The sequence below is a fragment of the Hyposmocoma kahamanoa genome, unplaced genomic scaffold, assembly GCF_003589595.1.
Source record: "Hyposmocoma kahamanoa isolate Upper Pololo Valley unplaced genomic scaffold, ASM358959v1 182, whole genome shotgun sequence".
Taxonomy (NCBI): Eukaryota; Metazoa; Arthropoda; class Insecta; order Lepidoptera; family Cosmopterigidae; genus Hyposmocoma; species Hyposmocoma kahamanoa.
Genome location: NW_020653713.1, coordinates 1918257 through 1937692, shown reverse-complemented (window position 1 = coordinate 1937692; position 19436 = coordinate 1918257). Strand labels below are relative to the sequence as shown.

General features: G+C 35.8%; 1 protein-coding gene across 1 annotated transcript in view; it reads left to right on the top strand.

Moving 5' to 3' along the window:
- LOC113226150 (zinc finger protein chinmo) overlaps positions 1 to 9881 on the top strand; it is a 68282-nt gene extending 58401 nt beyond the window's left edge. Inside the window, exons 3-8 of the mRNA XM_026458681.1 lie at positions 862 to 1085; positions 1378 to 1694; positions 1812 to 2017; positions 2152 to 2352; positions 5161 to 5333; positions 8170 to 9881. Coding sequence (XP_026314466.1) covers positions 862 to 1085; positions 1378 to 1694; positions 1812 to 2017; positions 2152 to 2352; positions 5161 to 5333; positions 8170 to 8229 — 1181 coding nt within the window. The 3' untranslated portion in view covers positions 8230 to 9881. The remainder of the gene's footprint in view (positions 1 to 861; positions 1086 to 1377; positions 1695 to 1811; positions 2018 to 2151; positions 2353 to 5160; positions 5334 to 8169) is intronic.
- Positions 9882 to 19436: the final 9555 nt, after the last annotated feature.

Genomic DNA, 19436 nt, shown 5'->3' with positions numbered 1-19436 from the left:
AAGCGATGACATAAATGAGAGTTTCAAGAACCCCAATTGTAAACAAACCCGTACCACTACGCCAGTGTACTCACACGAATAATGTCCGTATTATTCTCTTATTGCACATTACGTAAGAGTTATCCATTGATACTCGGAATCGGCACCGACCACCGACTGCGGCCTTGAATTTTGTTTACTGCAATGTGGGATGCGTTCCACGAGGCACGAGAATTTCATACCGTAGCTTGTTAAAATAATTTTAATTATTAGTAGTATGATTTTTGCAAATCATCAGAAGTTCGCATTCGGGGTTTGTTAGTGAGGCATAAACAGTTAGAGTGTGCACCAAAACACAAATTGTTGACGTTGGTTAAAAAGCCGTCAGCCTGTAATGGAACTGGACATCTGCCGCATGTCAAGCGAGTTGTGAGGAAAGACCGCCACGGAGTAGATCCCAGCTAGCGGAAGTCGAAAACTAGGAACGCCCTGAGAAAAATATGAGATCTTGGCCAGTAGCGGCGTTAAATGGCGATTTGTGAAGGGAGAGAAGGGAGACGTTTGCACTGTTCTTGCCTCCTGGTCTTTGTCCTATTCACAACCTTTGGAAAGTGTGTGAAGTGCCCAACCCACATTGAGTCAGCGCGGTGGACTGATCCTAAATCCTCTTCTTTCACATCTCTCTCATCTGACGTGTTTTCAAGAATTAAGAGATACCGAGTTATTGTGTTTTCTTTATTTACAATAATAGTTTTGATTTGATGCCTAATCAAATGGATAATGGATGATCATTTACCACACTTTCACAAATTCTTACCTCAAGCTGCATGTAATTATATAGAGAGTTTAAAAATTATAAAATACCGTTTTCCTCTTTCCCAGGTCGTACGTTCAAAGCACATAAGGTGATCCTGGCAGCGTGCAGTAAACACTTTCAAGAGCTGTTCGACAGTGCACCGCCGAGCCATGCCGGTGCTTGCTACGTCATCCTGGAGGCTACCTCCGCCGACAACATGCAGGCTCTGCTTGAATTCATGTACAAAGGCGAGGTTCATGTCAGCCAGGATGCATTGTCCAGCTTTCTTAAGAGTGGAGAAAATTTACAGGTATGACTACATGACATTTTTGTTCAGTCAAAGTACAGCATTCTGTAGCTTGAGATTATAGAATACCAGCAATCGGCGTAATGGGGACAATGAACAGCTTTTCCGTAATACGCTTACGTCTTAGAACCACCAAACGATAAATCACTGCAAAATAATTGCAAAACAAACAGCGTCACAGCTGTTAACATAATCTGCAATTTTCAGCTAAATCTTTTAAGTCAATCAATCGTCATCAATTTTGCGCGTGAATTTTGTTCAAGTGTTTTGTTCAAGACCAACTACTGCGTTTCAGGTCAAAGGTTTGTCGATGGAGATGTCACAAGATGCGTGGGTGAAGCAGCAGACTCAGCAATCCGGTGACCGCCACCAGACTCGTATCAAGACCAGCCCAGTTTCTGGATCAGGGACCTGCGAGGTGCAGGAATCCGGTCCACCACAATCGCATACCGCTACGTTTGCTCCGATAATGCCTCAGTATGGAATGCCGATACACGGAAGTGGAGGAATGAGCCGGTATGCCCCTCCTGCTCATGTTCCCATGCCGTCACACCGCCGACCTGCAGCACCCAAACCGTCGCCTTCACAGAGCCCACATGCAAGGAATTATAGGTAATTACTCTATAAGTCTAGATTACCTACTGCAAGAAGTATTTTCAACATTCAAAAATTATTCGTTGCTGGAAAAGCAGAAGTTTTGATTTTCAGCAAACAATCTCATTATTTCAGACAAAGTTCATCGTCATCTCACTGCGGAAGCGTCGCCGACGAGCCGGATACGCGTTCGTCGCCCGGCGCTGGGCAGCGATATGAAGAGAATCCTCCTGATTGCACATCTACACTCGGCAACCCGACAAAGAACAACGGATATGAACGCAGCGCCTCCACCAACGAAGAAATGACTGAATGCCTACCTAATGATCAGGGAGCAGAAGGTTAGTGTAATAAATTTCAGACCTTTTAAAAATTTAAAATGTTAAATAAGCCCCGAGAACCTAACTTGACATCGGGTTGCTGTCAAATTAGTGAGACCGCAGCTTTCGGCTTTTGAATTTTTTTATCGTTCCAGATTTACGGAAATTAAAAAATGAGAATGACTACCATCCAAGTGGTGGATACAACAACTCCCCGCCGCCGTCCGCTCCGATGCCGACCACCAACTACCACGATAAGCCGCTGGCGACGTCGCCTCAGCCACCGAAGCACAGCCCCGACATTTGGCCTGCTAAGCTGCTTACCAGCAAATCTGGAGGCATCGCTACTGCTGACGGTAAAGATTGAATAAATTGATCGTTGACTTCTGATTACTAGTAACATATAAAGAAATTCAATATTGCTGCATGGTCGACGTCCACCTCTGTAATCTCTAGTGCGACCAAAACTGGTCTGCTGTTTTTCAATTGCTCCTTGTTGCATGGTAACAAAGTGTGTTTGGCTGATGGGATTGTATAGTAAAGCAAAAAACGCTGGTGTTTCGGTAGTTTGATGACCTTACACGATCGACCTTGGCCTTGGCATTGCCTCAGATAAATGCCGCCCACTATTTACAAGCTGATGATGTCATAGTTCTTGTCTTGTCGTAAATTGTTTGTTTTTAAATATTCTTTGTCGCTCACGATTTTTAGTAACATTTTTGTTGTTGTATATAGTGTTACTTGGTTTGTGGAGGTAGCCATCAACAAGGAATATGCAATTGCAAAACGGTTGAATGTAAATGCATTTTTCATTTGTTACTGCACTATTCCTCTCTAAGTTTAGTAGCAGTAGAGAGAAAGAGTTCTTCTAGTGAAGTACTACCACCTTAACTATTACTGCTGCAATGCAGTAATGTCAGCATTACTTTGTTTCGGTTTTGAAGGGTAAGGGTGCTGGTGAAATTATAGGCACATGACACTTATGTCTCAGGGTGACGGGCGAAGTGGCAGTGCGTCTCAGATCTTTGCGATTCAAAGAGTTGAGTGGCACTGCAACTGTTTCGGACAGGCGTGTAGCTTACATCAGGCGCACGATTTGTTCGTCCCGTTCCTTGATGTCATGTAAAAAAAAATTTGATATTCGACAGCAATGATATTATATCAACAGCATCGCCTAAAATATCCGTCCGTGGCACATACCTACTATTAGCCAATCTCATTCATGGTACAAATTGTACTGATTTGTCCCACCAGTATCACTGATGTTTCCACGTTTCCTTAAAAAGAATTTGCTAGTGTCTGAATTATTTTAAGACATTTATGAACTATAACTTATAACTTAAATCAAATTAGGTGTGTAAAATGAAAAAAATTCTAATTCTAAATTTTGGAAAGTAAACCTGTACCCTTATTTGGACTTTATGTTACCAAACCATATCACAAAGGCGCCCTTTTTGGTTCTGAATCAAAATTGTATTGTCTATGGTACTGTAGTCTAGGCTCTACTCCATGAGTAGAATCACTGGCTGAGTGAATAGTTTTGTAATTGGAATGTGTTTTGAAAAATGAAATAAGAAAAGAATAGAACATCTTGATATTACGAAATGTAACCGAACGCTGAAAATATGTAAAACAGTGCAATAAAGCAAATTTTGAAGATTATTCCAGTTTAAATTCATAAAAGTACCTCTCGCTACGCATCCCCAAGCTACGCCTTAGTTTCAGTACTCACTACTGAATTATTGCAGTTCTGTACACAAAACTGTAATGAGTCTCAAAAAAAGAACGTAGTATTTTTTGCTAATTCAAATATTGAATATGACTTTACTCAAACGCTCTACTGCCTCATGATTAGTTAAATTGGCCTAAAGGTCTTGCCACCGGCCATAAACCTTTATTAAATCAAATGATTGTTGAAAATCTAAAGTTAAAATATAAGCAGTACTTGGCCACTTCTAATCTATCTCTTTGGTTTTTTGTTTTGTAGCGTTTGTTAGTTTGTCATGGATTAACGAAATTTACATTAAATATTGGTTGTGTTTCATTATTTAATTTACTTATAGAAAAAGTATGGTATGCAATCATTACATAATTAGGTCTTAAAATCTCGTACCTATTACTTAAGTCACATGGTAAAGCCTCGTGGCCTAAATACGGTATTCGACTTTAAAAACCCTCATCAATGATTGCGCAAAATGCTATTGACAATATCAAATGGATTAAGAAAAAAATGACAAAAATGAATTTCGTATGAAAAACGATTTTTATTTCATAAATCTTTTTTATGTCAGTTTCTTAAAAATTTTACTTTTGCGAATTAAGTTACTTCATTATTAAAGGTAGGCACTTTAGCTGAATGAGAACCTTTTGCGTACGCCACAACATGTCAATATAATATTATGTAATATAGTATAACTTGTTGTTTAATGTTTTTTGTTATTTTTCTTTCCATTTAATTAGTTTTTTATGTCTTTTTATTTTTATAATGTGGCGTGGCAATAAAATGTTTTCTATTTCTGTTTTCTATTTCTGTTTCTGTGTGTGAGTATATTTCGTACATAATTTGTAATGTTTTAAATATGGAATATAAAAGACTGCAACAACCATTGACATACAAATAAATGGACGACGGGTCTAATACAAAAACCACGAAAAAAATGTCCCAAGTCAACCTATATAAACGTAGTGACATTTCAAGGAATATGAAAAAGCTAAAACGTTGAATTTAAATTGTAATGTCATCGCAGTACTGTCTAATTTTGCTTGCTTCGCTGTCAGTCGAACAAACGAAGACTAGAGCGTGAATGACGCTCTGTATACGATTTTAACGCCCTATAAGTTCGGACACTTTTTAGCGCGGACCCGACGTCCATATAATTGTAAGTCAATGGTAACAACACAGCATTTGTATCATACATCTGTCTGAGACGTTTTTTGATTGTACGAAGCTGTCTCCGTAGCCGAACGGTTGCTATGCAGAGGTCCCTCGTTCGATTCCCGGGCCGGGAGAAACATTTGTATGGTATACCATTATTTATCTCGTGAGTTTGGGTGTAATTTGCGGTTGTCTATGTATGTGTCTATGGCACCCGCGACACAGGGTTTCCCTAGTGCGGGGCTATGTTGAGTGTGTGCGTTATTATATTATGTGTGGGATGTTCCAGGCAAGAAACTAAAATGTCCCTACTGCGAGCGACTGTACGGATATGAGACAAACTTGCGCGCGCACATCCGGCAGCGGCACCAGGGCATTCGAGTGCCGTGCCCGCACTGCAGCCGCACCTTCACGCGCAACAACACCGTGCGCCGCCATATTGCCCGTGAGCACCGCCACGCGGTAAGCGTCCTTCCACACTCAAACTCGATTTTACCATCAGTGTAATACTTTAAAAGTGTTGTAGTGTAAACACTTCAGTAATGTGTTTATTACCTCAGATATGCATAGAAAGAACTTACTTTCTGCTAAACGGTACTTCGGGAAAGAAATGGCGTGAAATTTTATCAAAAATTTGTTATTGATTCACTTTCGTTTTCTCTTTCGATCTGTCCATTAAAATTTTTGTCACTGACCGAAAAATCTCTATTTTACGTAAACATATCTGGAACAGTAAAAAAAATTCAAAATAAAAAAAAACGCGATAAATCGGCGAAATTTAAAGTCTATAAGGATTCGCTCTGGACCTTTTGGAGGGAAAATAGTCGTTTTTATTTTGACCTTCAATTATTTTGTGAAATCTAGTTTAAAGTGGAATAGGATAGTGCTATTGTACCTTAATCGAAGATTTAAACGCAAAATTATACGAATCTCGAACTAAAATACCCGTATCGGCCCGTTCTAAGTTCTAATCCCGAGTCAATCCAAGCACGTCGCCTCAAATTGCCTATCCTCATTGTGGCGGCCATATTTACATAAACATAATTAAACTTCATGTTTAGGCTGATGGCTTTGCCAAAGCCTTAATAAAAAAATAAAAAAATTAAAGTCTATAAAGTAAGCTATCTGTCTATCTTCTACTCGTTTAAACCAATCTAACGAGCAAAATCAAGGTTATCATTGGCTGAGAGTTCTACACTGACTGGAAAAACAGCTGACGATCTTTAAACATCGCAACAAATGTGCATCACAGCTAAAACCATCCGGTTTAAATTAATCTTAAAAGGCTTCAACCTTATAACTCCCCTCTTGTTGCGTAGGGGGTTAACAACAACCCAGAACGTTTATAATTTTTTCTGCTCCTGTACTTTAAACTATCAATTGTAATGTCATAAACCACATCACAAAGGCGCTTTTTTAATGCAGAATCAAAATTCTATTGTCTAAGCTACTTGTTAACGAACTGAAAAATTGAAGTTCTGTACACAGTACTATAATGAGTTTCAAAAAAAAAAAGAACGTCGTATTTTTCCTAATTCAAATATCAAACGCTCTACTGCCTCCTGATTGGTTAAACTGGTCTAAAGATTTTGCAACCATTAGATAAACCTTTATTAAAAAAAAAGATTGGTTAAAATTTTATCGGTACTTGGCCACTTCTATTCTATCTCTTTAGTATCTTGTTTTGTAGCGTTTTTTTGGCTTCCGCCTAAATATATGAAGAGGCTGTACCTTTGCTTACCCACAAAATGGGAAATATATTAAAAAAAAATTGCGTTTGTTGTCATGGATTGTTAACAATTAACTATTATGGACACTCGTTTTGTAGTTAGTTTTCTATGCCTTTCCTTCCCCAGAGTATCGAATTGTTTAGGGAAGCAAATTACACTTGGAGAATTCTCCCGAGAAGCTTTTAAGTTCTTTGAGCTTTGTTTTTCATCAATAAGAACTTATACCATGACAGTGCAATGTACAAAAATGCATCAGTGTACCGTGGTGCAAGGAAAGGCGAAAATACAGGCACATGGGACTTGTCAACTTACATCTCAGGGTATGGGCGCAGTGGCAGTGCTACTCAGATCTTTGCGGTTTCAAGCTCTCGAGTGGCACTGCGATTGTTATGGACAGGCATCAAGTGCACGACTTGTTCGTCCCGTCACTTAATGTTATAAAAAAAAAAGGTAGTCTAGGTCACCAGTGTTAAAAACGAATGAGTCATTGGGCGGTAGATGACTGATTGTATTGAGTGGGAAAATTTATTTGTACAGTTTTGATATAAATTCCTTCATACTATCTTACTCCGGTTCATAATTTCTTCGTTTGCTGAAAAAGTTAAAGAGCCTGTGTTAATGACGGCGTACTTACGTAAACGCGCGTCATATGTGCGTATACGCACCGCAGTAGTGCTGAAGTCGCGTGTATGTATCGCGCATAATGATAAAAGATAGTTTTAATTTTAATTTTGCTTGATTGTTTTCGAAATGAAGCAACTACATGAAATTCTAGCTTGCAACGCGATGTGTGCATAGGCTCATATACATATATGCATTGGGTCTCTGAAGCAGAGGCCGTACGCTTGAATGCGGGCTCGCACTTATACCGTGAGCTTTTCGGTGAAGAAAAACAATACATAACTTCACAAACGTTCACAGCTTTCGGAAAACGTTTGCCGTCCCCAACTTGAATTGGATTAGTGTGGTGGTAGTAGTTAGTCTATACATATATAGCCCCACTACTGGGCACAGACCTTCTCTCACATTGAAAGGGCTTAGGTCGTAGTTCCTACGCGACTTCAATGCGGATTTTGAACTTCACACATATTGCGTGGTGGACTATGGCCTGAACCCTCGCGTTAAAGGAGACTCGTGGCCTCCAGTGGGACGTACAAATGACGATGTATTGGGCTTGCAAATGAAAATGATATAAAACCGTTTCTTTAGAGAACACCTGTACATGTGTAGTACAACAGCAATAGCTCATTGCAATCTTTACAATACGTATATAATTCTACGCTGTGAAGGTAAAACATCGTACGTGCGTTTTGGAAAATATTACAGGAGAAGCGTTTTAAAGTATTTTTTAACTCTAATTTTATTTGTTATATGGAAAACTAGAAAGTTTAAAACACTCTCTTGTAATATATTCCAAATGCACGTTAGACGGTTTACCTTTCTAGCGTATTATCTTTCTCAAGAACGTCTCTAACGAATGTTTCAGCTTTCGGAATTTATGCTGGTGCCACTAATTACAAGTTTTTAATAGAAATTTGTCAATACAATAAAATATTTGAATTTTCCAGGTGGCGGCGGGGACGCACCTGCCGCACGCGCAGCCGCCGCTGCCGAATCACACGCAGTAACTGCCCCCTACTAACCTCTCCACTCGTTTCGGCGCAACCGGGTGACCGCACATTTTTTATAACACCGTCTACCTCAATTTTAATCGTTATACTTAATGTTTTAGGCTACATTCGACTTGTATTTTTTCTCTATAGATTACACTAAAAAAACTAAACCATAATGACCATGAAAATCGAAGTCTAAATATTTAATTTGGACTGTCGTTAGTTTTGTACCGACGGCGGTATTTTATTCCGTCACTAGAATATAACTGTAAATGTCGATTTTATATTTTGAACCCTATACTAAGCTGCGGTCACCCGAGACGCGCCATCTAATTTGTTTGGTAACGTACGTACAATAAAAATACCTCGTCGATGCATATTATATTGTCAGTAATCTACCTCAGAAATTGATCTTAAGATTTTTTAAGGTTTTTTGGAGAAATTATGCGATAATTGTTACTTAATTCACGTGTGACTTCGAATGGTTGCTCAGTGTTCTCTCCCGGTACCCTGTTGTAAACAAAGTACCCTCGCACCCTTATCTACGTACCTTGATTTCGTGCAAACGCTATTGAGATGTGTCCAGTGACTGTGAAACAAAAGTTACCTTTATAGACGTTTTTATTTTGAGCTCTCGGACGAATACGATATAGCTTATATTAATGAACGAGCTAGGGATTCTTAGAAATAATGTTGAGACTGAAGGTCTTGGTTTAAGTAAATGTATATAATAGGAGAATGTGGTATTACACCTTGGCCTCGGTTGAGACATGCGCTCGGAACAACTTTGTGGCAAAAATCAATATGCCATATTTCTATTTTCCCTATCACAATATTTTTTATCATATTCTTCGTATACCAGGATAAGTTCTTCGAATACATCTGTGATACAATAGAAACAGGATCTACGTAGTTATGCCACAATTGTTGCTTATGTGCGGAGAAACAACAAAAGTAGACTTACATCAGTTTGTACTATACAGTGGATTTAAAACGGTTTTCGGTTTTGTACAAAGTACAATGTTGCCCTAGATTTACATAAGTAGTTAGGTATAAAATCGTGTTATAAAATGTACGCATGCGAGATACGAGGCGTGAATGTGTTCTGCAATCCATTTCTGTCGTTCCAAGGCTCCGCGGGTGTTAATTGAGACCTATAATTATAGTATGTTTAAGTGATGGTGTCGATTCAACATTCCGTTGTCGTAGTGCATTTAAAGGCCACATACTACTTCTATATTTCCTAGTCATTTCATGTGCAACCAGTTGAGATTTAAAGAATAATTATTTAAATATAAATGTAGGGGCTCCCGTTGGTATCGTTGTATTATATTGGTGTTTGACGCCAACGGGGTCCAGTATTATTCTTGAACGTAACTCGCGGTGTTAAAACTTGACTGATGCTGTATTGTTTGTGTCCAATTGTTTAACAGACTGCACTTAAACTCGCAGGGTATCCATAACTCCATTTACCTAACGCATTAAGAGCTAAAGTTTCAATAACCTGTTGACTAACCGTAAGTAAGTAAAATTTCAGGATATCAGGGATTTTTTCAGGATATCGTTGTTTTAGTTTAGCTCATGTCAGACTCCTGTAACATTTTTTTTTATATTCAAATATAAAAAGTTAGACGTGTAATTAATGGAAAATGTTCAGTTGAATGCGAATAGAGCGGAGATGGACAGTGTGTTGGTATCAGATAAGTTTTTTAACTATCCGCCTGTTACTTTGCAATACTGGTCTAAGTTGAACAGATGGGACAGTGCCAAATATCCTCAATTAAGTTCACTTCAACTGTTTATATTTATTTCTTTTTTTGTTAAGTGTAAATGTAGCAACTGCGTGTTTTATTCCTGATATTTAGGAATTGGTTGCGTTCATATTTTTTTGTTATTATCATATTTATGTTTAAGGATCTATGAAGTGAAATGCTTTACGAAAGGCTCCGTGATTTTTTTTAATAGTTGATTGTTACCATTTGCAAGACAGCGTTTTAGTTATCTTTAAATGGTTACAATACCTCATATTGTTTTATTTAATTTAATTAAACAGAGAATTTTAACCACATTTCTTCATGACAGATTTGATATTTATTTACTTTACGAAATAAGATTCCATATACCGAATAGAAGCTATAAAGAAGTACAATAATGTAGACATGAATTCAACAAATATGTCTAACTGAAATTTGATTTGCGGTTGAACTTACGGTTTCAAATTTTAAGTTTTAATATTTTTTGAATTCTGTATATAAACTTTCAGTCTATTTTTCTATACTCGTATTTTTATACTTAAAATGATATTTTACAATCTCTTCTTATCCATAACGCATACTTTTTTTTCTAAAAGGTTTTGTACCAATGTCAGGAAGCTAATAATTATGTTTATGGGAATGTAGGTAGGTGTATTTCAATGAACTGTCCTGTCTTCTGGCCTTTAGTTTTTAATTTTTGGCATAGATTTTGGAATTTCTCGGCGTAGTTGTGCTCGGGCAAAGTTAAGGAAAGTATGGATGTTGTGTGCAAGATTCTGACCACGAAGTTTTCAAATCAGACCATGTCGTATGGCGTTTCAAGCAGTTTCGAGTATTTTGGTGAGAAATTTAATTTTAAATTGTACGTGGCCAATCTCGATTGTCAGTTGCGCTTGGTTATAGGTAAATTTAAATTTGTACTGTTTTTTTTTTAGGACTCTTGACATCGGATGTTCGCGCAATGGATAGAATTATCGGTGTAGTCTCTTCGGATTAGCTTGGTTTGCACCATAATATAATTTGGTTATGCCTACAATTATCAGCTCGGGATGTGCAAAAAGTTCTGACTAGTTAACAGATGCACTTGTCGCAGTCAAGTTATTACTGCAACCTGATGACATCTGTATCTTTCTTAGATTTTGTAGCATTCTGGGCTTCGCTTCACTGTTAGGATCTAAATTGACAAACGGTTTTTGTGAAAGTACTTCTAAATATTTCATTATTGAAGTCGAAATTACAATATCTCTGTAAACTTGTCAGTTTTAGTAAATATTGTGTGTGTAGAATCATCGTTCGAAAATCAGATTTACCGTGCGAACCACATGACATTTTTGAACAATGGAGACATGTGTGGATTTGAAGAGCCAATACGGTCGTTACGACATTATGCCACTCTTACGACATATTTCTTATTTTTAAATTTCTTGTTGAGATGATAAAAATTCGCTACTTGTTAACATTATGTTTATTATTAATGAGGAAAAAGGAAATTGTTCTATTTTGTCTTTTAGTTTTTCTTCTTCTTATGAATTAAAAATTCAAAGTTGTGATTTCTTTTTTGACATTTAATGTTTTTTGTGATACATAAAGAGAATTGCATTAATGCATCACGTTTTTTTTAGCTTTTTAATTGCATATTTTCGTTTAAGTAGAACGTGGGCGTAAGAATGTATAGGAGCGGTTGTTTGTGGGTGACAACACAGTAAGGCAAAACAATCAATGATTTGATTTGCTGCTTTCTAAATCTAAATAAGGTACAAATTCTAGATTACAATTGTCAATTTGATGTAATAACCATAAGTTTGGATTAAAAACATTTCTTTGTAAACATCTTTCATTAATTTCCAGTGATGATTGTACAAAGTTTCAGTATACTAATGTTGGGATATTGTATAACACGTCTAAATTAAATTGTCGCATTGTTAACACTAGTGGACGAGTTTATAATGCAGTCCATAATAGTTGTAATGTTGTATTTGATGTGATAGATGAGTTTCACATTTAGTCGGTGTATCGCAATTCCCCTCCATACGGACTAGGCCGATCTATCCCTATTTTGTAGTTATTCTGTAAAGGCAATGATTCCGCGACTGAATGCCACGTGGGACAAATTAAGAACGATTCTTTGATAACCGTGGATGGAAATCTTTTGGACATTTTAAATCATTTATATCTTTGGGGAAAGATGAATTCAACAATTCTAGTGACGTAACAAATCTCACTAGGAAATTTGAATTCGCTAAAAACGAGTGATCCTTCCCCTTACGCCAATCATTGCTGCATATTCAATGTTTTAATCCTTGTCATGGAGTCTTTACGTTTTGCTGGATCAAAACTTTTTAAACATTGCTTTCTTTAACCGTTCAGCTCCATCTTGGATTCTCGTGTAAGTCTTTAAATAAGGTAATTTTAAGTTTTTCTTTTATCGCGAAATGTCGTGATGGTAAAGCCAAAGATTGTTACGGGTATGGTGACCCTCTGCCGTCACAGGGCTGCGCGGATATTCTACATTCAGCCTCCAGCGAGGGAACAGACATAAAAGGTCGAAAGGATGCTGCAAGGCCTCGAACGTAGTATAATTTGTGCAGCCCAATTAGATTATAAGATTATCTACCTCGAGGAATATAACTTAGATGTAAGTAAGCTTCTAAATAGATTTTTTATATGAAGATAAAATATAAAATTTAGTAAGTAAGCTATATGCGAAAAATAAAAAAAATTTAAAGTACAAATATGCTACCTCAGGATTCAACTCAAGTCACCTCTAAACAGAAATGTATCCTTTAATATAAATGTCGTTGGTAATTTTAGTACTCGTCGGGAGATGAATAAATACTTAATGCCGGACTGAACGTTTTGTGGAACAATTTTAAGTAATAAAATAATTGGCGAGGGAGATGTAAATAAAGAGCGTTCAGTTCTATATCGTTTGCACATTTTGAATCTCTGGAAGGTAGTAATCGACTCTATGTTGCTCAAGGGGATGATTATATCCATCGATGTATTTACCGTTTGTCTCCGTACGAGCTGAGTTGACAGTCTTAAATGTTAGTTGGTAAGTGTTAATTAGGCTAGGTTATAAATCTCATCGATGTCTACCTCATTTCTTATCGGTAAGGGAGATCGGCCGGCCGCCACATAATCTAAATTGTCCCTTCACTCTCCGGAGTATAAAACAATTTTTTTATTCGTAATTTTATTATTATTACTTTTTCCCAGTTACTTTTTTGTGTTGCATAGATGTTACTATGTTTTTAAGGAGATGATGAAAAATGAAAAATTATTGTTTGTTAGGTTTCAGCGAATTAAAAATTGTAAGAAAATTTATCTTTTTGTTTATTTTTTTTCCTTTTATATTCCTTTTTTTTTTAGTTTTATTTTTACAAGTTTACACCCGTCCATCGTATTTAAAGTTAACTGTAATTGTAAGTACAATTTAAGGATATGAAGTGCGCTATTCTTAATCTGGGTTGCAAATAAAATGAGGTCTCTTCATCCATTGAACATTAAAATGAACAAATATAGTGTGAAAGGCAATATCCGACGCGACCCGGTGAAAAATTGTTCTCCCAAGAGTAACTAAGAGGTTTTTGTGATTTTGATTAAGAACAGAGCATTTGCACTTAACTGGACAGGATGTATTGTATATATTTAAGGGTGCACTAGCGTTGTCACGAGGTACCTCGGGATTATTGTACGAATTTGATAATGAAAAAAAAATTAAAATATTCTCTTGCATTTAATGTTGTGTAAGTTTAAAGGTACCTAAGGTTATATGCTCATTTTATGAATCACTAGGGAGTAAATTCACATGACAACTTTGTGAAAAATATTGAAAAGATATTAAAGATGGTCTTGAATGGTACCATCTTTTGATAAACTTGAATTGACATGAACGCGAACTAGGGAATGTAACGGCCAACTCATTCAACAAATCGAAGCAGAAAGAAGATTTATTTCGAACTACCAATAGAATTTGGCTATTGTCAATAATCTGAAGCAAAATAACGAAGTCGTATATGTTGCTTAAACAAGTTTTTTTAGACCTTACTAATAAGCAGGCTTCGAAATTATCATTTCTTTATTTTCGCTGATAATTATTATAATAATTATCTAACAATTATCTTTGTTGATTCATTTTTTTTTTACTAAAATGACAAACAGTGAAAAAACTAATTGTACACGAAGAAAAATCTTTGGGAAAACGATTTGGTTTGTGACTTTTTAATTTGACAGCTGACATGTTTGAATACGTCTCGGGTACAAACACATAGCACGATATTGATAGCGCATTTGGTTGTTCCAGTTAATTTTGTAAATATCAAGGGAATTATCAAGGTATAATAATTGAGATAATTATGAAAATAATTATCAATGATAATTATCGCTTCGAATCCTGTTAATGAATGATACAAAATCTGGTACTGCACCATACTGAAAACAACTTTTGTAGAAAGTTTTTCGGTACAATAAGTAAAAGATTTGTGTTTTGAGATTTGACTCATTTCTCTAGCTTGTGTATATCGGAAAGGAAAAACGGATGTCACAGAAAGTGTGGATGGGCGTCTCATAACGAATTAAGGAGGTCATAGTTATGGCTGTAAATATTACCTAAATAGTTATATTTCTTAAAAAATATACATGTTAACTTAATAAAATCTAATTAAGTTAAAATTTGGTTAGTCTCGGTGTCACTTAACTATCTCAGTGTGACTATGTGTGAATATTCATGGTGTAAGAATAAAAATCTTTATGAAATACAACGAGCAATCTTTTTCGAGAACTAAAGTACAAATATTGAAGTCTTATAGTTACTGCCAGTACAAATTTAGTTAATAACTATTACGGTATCGGATTTTATGTAAAACGGTTGCCAAAATTGTATTTTTCGGGGCATCTCTAAAGTTATAATTTAATGTTGACTTTTCTAAGCGTGTAAATAATATTTTTTTAAATATATCTACAATACTGTAAAACTACGTAAATCTGTATTTTATTAAGTTTCATTTTTAGCAGTAATGTAATACATACTTGAACAAAAATAAATAGATTTTGTATGGTCTAGGAAAAAGTCTCTAGTATTAACTATAGAATCAGGAACATGGGTGTAAAATAATACTTGTACCTAGGCTATAATCGTAAATTATTTAAGTACGCGCTTACTTAAGTCAACTGTAGAAGTAAGTGAATATGGAAAGTACAAAAATTGATGAAAAAAAATATAAAAAAAATATGTACGGGCAGCCCGCGTGGGGTGGACGGTGGTGTTGCGCGGTTTTTCTATCACGGATATTTTTTATAAGTTGGTTCGTTTCTCGAAAAGCAGTAGATATGACATCCAAGTCGAAGTGACGGAGACTGGTAGGGCGGGGAACGGTAACTTAGAATCGATATAAGATTGTATAAACCAGCATGGTTGTAAAACTTAGTAGAGTTTTTGTACGTAGCGAAATAAAAATGCTTACAGTAAGAAAATAATTCGGTCGGTGTGGTGTTTCTGTAAAGGAGAAAAAGTGATTGTCTGTGATTTTTTTAAGCGACTTTTTTATATATATGGAAAAAAAAATATTCCTAAACAGTAAGAATAGCACTACTTGTGATTTTACATTTAGATATTTATTAGTTGACTTCATTTTTTGTACTATACGATAGAATAAAAGTAGCCAGTGGTAGTGAATGCGGGTTGAATGTATATAATATACATAAATAATGTATTTAAATCGGCTACGTTAGGTCAGTGTATACTGGCCATTGGTAAAATGGTTTGACCACATAAGTTGCCTATTTGTGTTTGGAGTCGTGCGTTCTCAAAAATTGTCCAGGAGACTTTCTTTAAAACACAATATTTTTCCACGCTCGCAAATTAAGTTGATGTGTAATCAAGAGGTGGAGGAACCGAACGGACTAAGACGTACTAAAAAAGGGTCTCCTAATAACGAATTAACAGGTCTCCTTGAGAACATTGACACCCTTTCTTAGATAATTAATTTGGATAATGTGACGGTAAATTTACCTCGTTCTAGCGAATTTTTAGTGTTGTAATGTATGGCGTTTTTCGTTAGTTTTACGGTGTAAGTAGTGACATAAATGTTATGTTTTGATTAGGCATCGGGAGAAGTCTAAAGTTAGTAAAATTGGTGGCGAATATATAATTACATTGTGTACCTAAGTTAGAAGTATGGAAATATAATTTTTACTATAGCAAGAGTAAGTTTTGATTTTGTTCCGCACATTTATATAAAAACTACATAAATAGATCAGATTTTTCACCCTATACGTATGTCTAAAAAATTGCTTTCAGATCTGTAAACGGAGTTAATATACATGTACGCAACAAAATTAGACCCGGTTCGTATGTAATTAATGTTATAATGTTACAGGTTAGTGTTGTAATGATTCAGTGTTATATCTCTATGCGTATTTCAGATTCAAAGTTCCTATGAACCTCCACTACTACTTTGGACTTCTCAACGCGAACACACAGATGGTCGCGTTACGTACACACACTATACTAAACTAAATAGTGAAAGTCCTAATGTAACTGAGCGTTGTTCAAAACACAGCGTCTAAATATTATATTTTTAAAGTTAACGTGGCCATCTTGAAAATGCTACTTTGAATACAGGTATTATAAGTCAATGTGCACTGTAAAATAGAAAAAAACCTATGTGTCGAACCCACGTTTACAATCTGACTTAGTAAATGGATATTAAATGGAAGAAAATTTGTTCCATTGTGGAATTCTTAATAAAAAAATGTTAAAAAATATGTAAATTGTTGTTGTTTATTTTGTGGCGTCTTTCCTATATTCCTCCTTTGTGTTTATTATAGAACGCCTGAGAGTAATGCAGGAGCAAATTTTTTCTAAAGCTTTTTAAAAATAGGTTGATATATTTATTTCAGGCGCTATTTTTCCATCTCCTTTTATGTCTATCATAGAACGCCTGAGCTATATATGTGTATAGAGTTTTAAAAATATTATACGCTAATTTGCGATCCAAAAGGGAAAACTTTCACTTTTGGATTAGTATAGCTAAACTAGGAAACGATTGTATATATAATATGTCTCTAGTGGTTACAATTTAGATTAACGATTAAATCTCAGTTTTCAGCCTTTTGATGGAATATATAACAACAAGTCTACTTGTAACTATATTTTTAAAGGATATTTATAGCTCCTTGACAAAGTCTCACTCATAACTCATGACTATGATAAAATTTTGCATTATTTTTAATCGTGATAATGAGGAAACTAAATTTAGTAAGTAAGTAATCACAAGTGATGGAACAGGAAGAATATACTCCAACCTCCCATTAGAGTCCCAGAATAGAATTACAGTATTTATTACTCATTTTTGGTTACTAATTACTTTGCTAAAGTAGTGTAAGTAATTGCAAGTAAGTATGTATAAGAATGGGTACATTGTTTTGCTTTTAATTGAAGGAGGTTTCCTTTTCATGATATCTAGTGACGAGACGGAGAAGTCGTGCACCTGGTGCTAAGCGACATGCCTATCGATAACAGTAGCAATGCCACTGAGAGCTTTAAATCGCAAAGATCTAAGGACCTCTAAAAGGGTCCCTTGTACCTGTAATTTCACCAGCAACCTTATACTTCAAAACCGGAACTCAATATGCTCAAATTACTGCTTGGCTGCTTGGAAACAGGTAAGGTGGTAATATTGTCCTGAACGTATTTTTTCACTGTTAAATAGTGACAGATTAATACGAGAATCAGAAATAAATTAGCTGTTCTTGGTAGTCGTTTTCATAAAGTCTCCAATTCATATATAAGGGGCAATGTGTACGGTTCTATAACAAGAGAAGAGTTTGTCATATAACGAGGTTTAAAACTATAGTGCAACAAAAACTTTGTACTAAAGGTTATTATACTACTTTTGCATACTTGGATGACAAAAATCCTTGATAGTGACCCGTTTAGTTCTTGCAGGTAGTCTAGATCTAAGATGTTTAAATTAAATATTGTATGATAAAGGAAAAAAAAAAAAATTAAAAGAAATTTACATGTAATAAAATAACATTATTTAAAATAAAAAATCCGATGTATTAAAAAAGCCGCATTTTTAGCCTAAAACGAAAGGAAGACGTGCTCGTAGCGCTGGTAACAACAAATCAGGTAGGTGGTTGTACACGCGATGGCTCATTGCATGAATGGTCCGCGTCGCCTTCTCCAGCCGGTGAAGATCGCCTTCTCAGGGGAATCTGCCTTACGAATGAGTAGAAGAGTTTAATCAGTATGACGATTTCAAGTGTAATTTTTTGTTAGTGTAAGTGTAATTTACCTTACCCTACGAAATAAACTTTATTTGACTTTGACTTTCACAAGGAGCTTATATCCGTGCGAGCCTTAGTTATGCCTATTAGAGCCAGCTATGCCGCCTTATCATTTGTAAGTGATGTACAAAAACCTACTATATATAGTAGGTTATACGACGTAATACATTACGTCTTTAAATTTCTTTTATTTCATTGAAGAAAGTAAGAGAATGCTATTTGGCCATACAAAATTATAATAGTGACGTCATTGGTCGACAACACACAAAAATAGTGAATCTCTAGCGACACGCAGTAACGAAATTTCACAGGATAAGTAAGCTCTACTTACTGAAATAACTCTTTTGTTTTTGAACATATATCGATAGTGATTAATTGACAGATATAATCTCAAGAAAGATTATGTTATTGTAGGTATGTTTCATAAAAAAGCTCAATAGCTTTTAGATTACAATTAATTATTACTTCTGTAATTATCTTCTTGTGTATGCTTCTCACTTATAGAGCGGGGAAGTTTTTGCAGTGTCTTTGGACATTTAGCTAAAGCCTGTGACGTAAGACTTATAAGCAAGCTTCCCTCTTATGGGCTTCCCACAGACTTTTGCAATTAGATCTCAGATTTCTTGAGGGAACGTTCGATTCGAGTGGTCTTAGAAGGCCACTCTTCCAAACATCGGGCGATAGGAGTCCCTCAGGGTTCCATAGTGTCCAAACCACTCTTTCCGCTTCATACCAACGATATGTCAATTCCAGGTATCTTCGGGTATGCAAATGACAGCATAATTGTAGATAGACACTTGACCAATGCAAGGGTCAGTGGTGAAGAAATACAGTCTTGTCGAGAGTCCGTGGCTAGTCGTTTGGATTTAACAGTCAAAGGGAGTCTCCGAAATAATACCTAACTAGTAATCGACTCTCACCAATAATAAATACCTAGTAATTGACACTTACTAATAAGTAACGCGTTACTATGCCAGATAACTTTGTCCTAAGTCGTATTAGAAATGAATTTTAAAAATAGATGTTGAACACTGTTCCTTGTCGGACACTGGCGCCACCATCTTAAATAATAATAGGTGCTATCTACTATGTAATTAAGTTATTCCGATTTAAATGTGTATATGAAATGTGTAACAAAATAATCCGAATACCATTAAAATATAGAGAATTCTT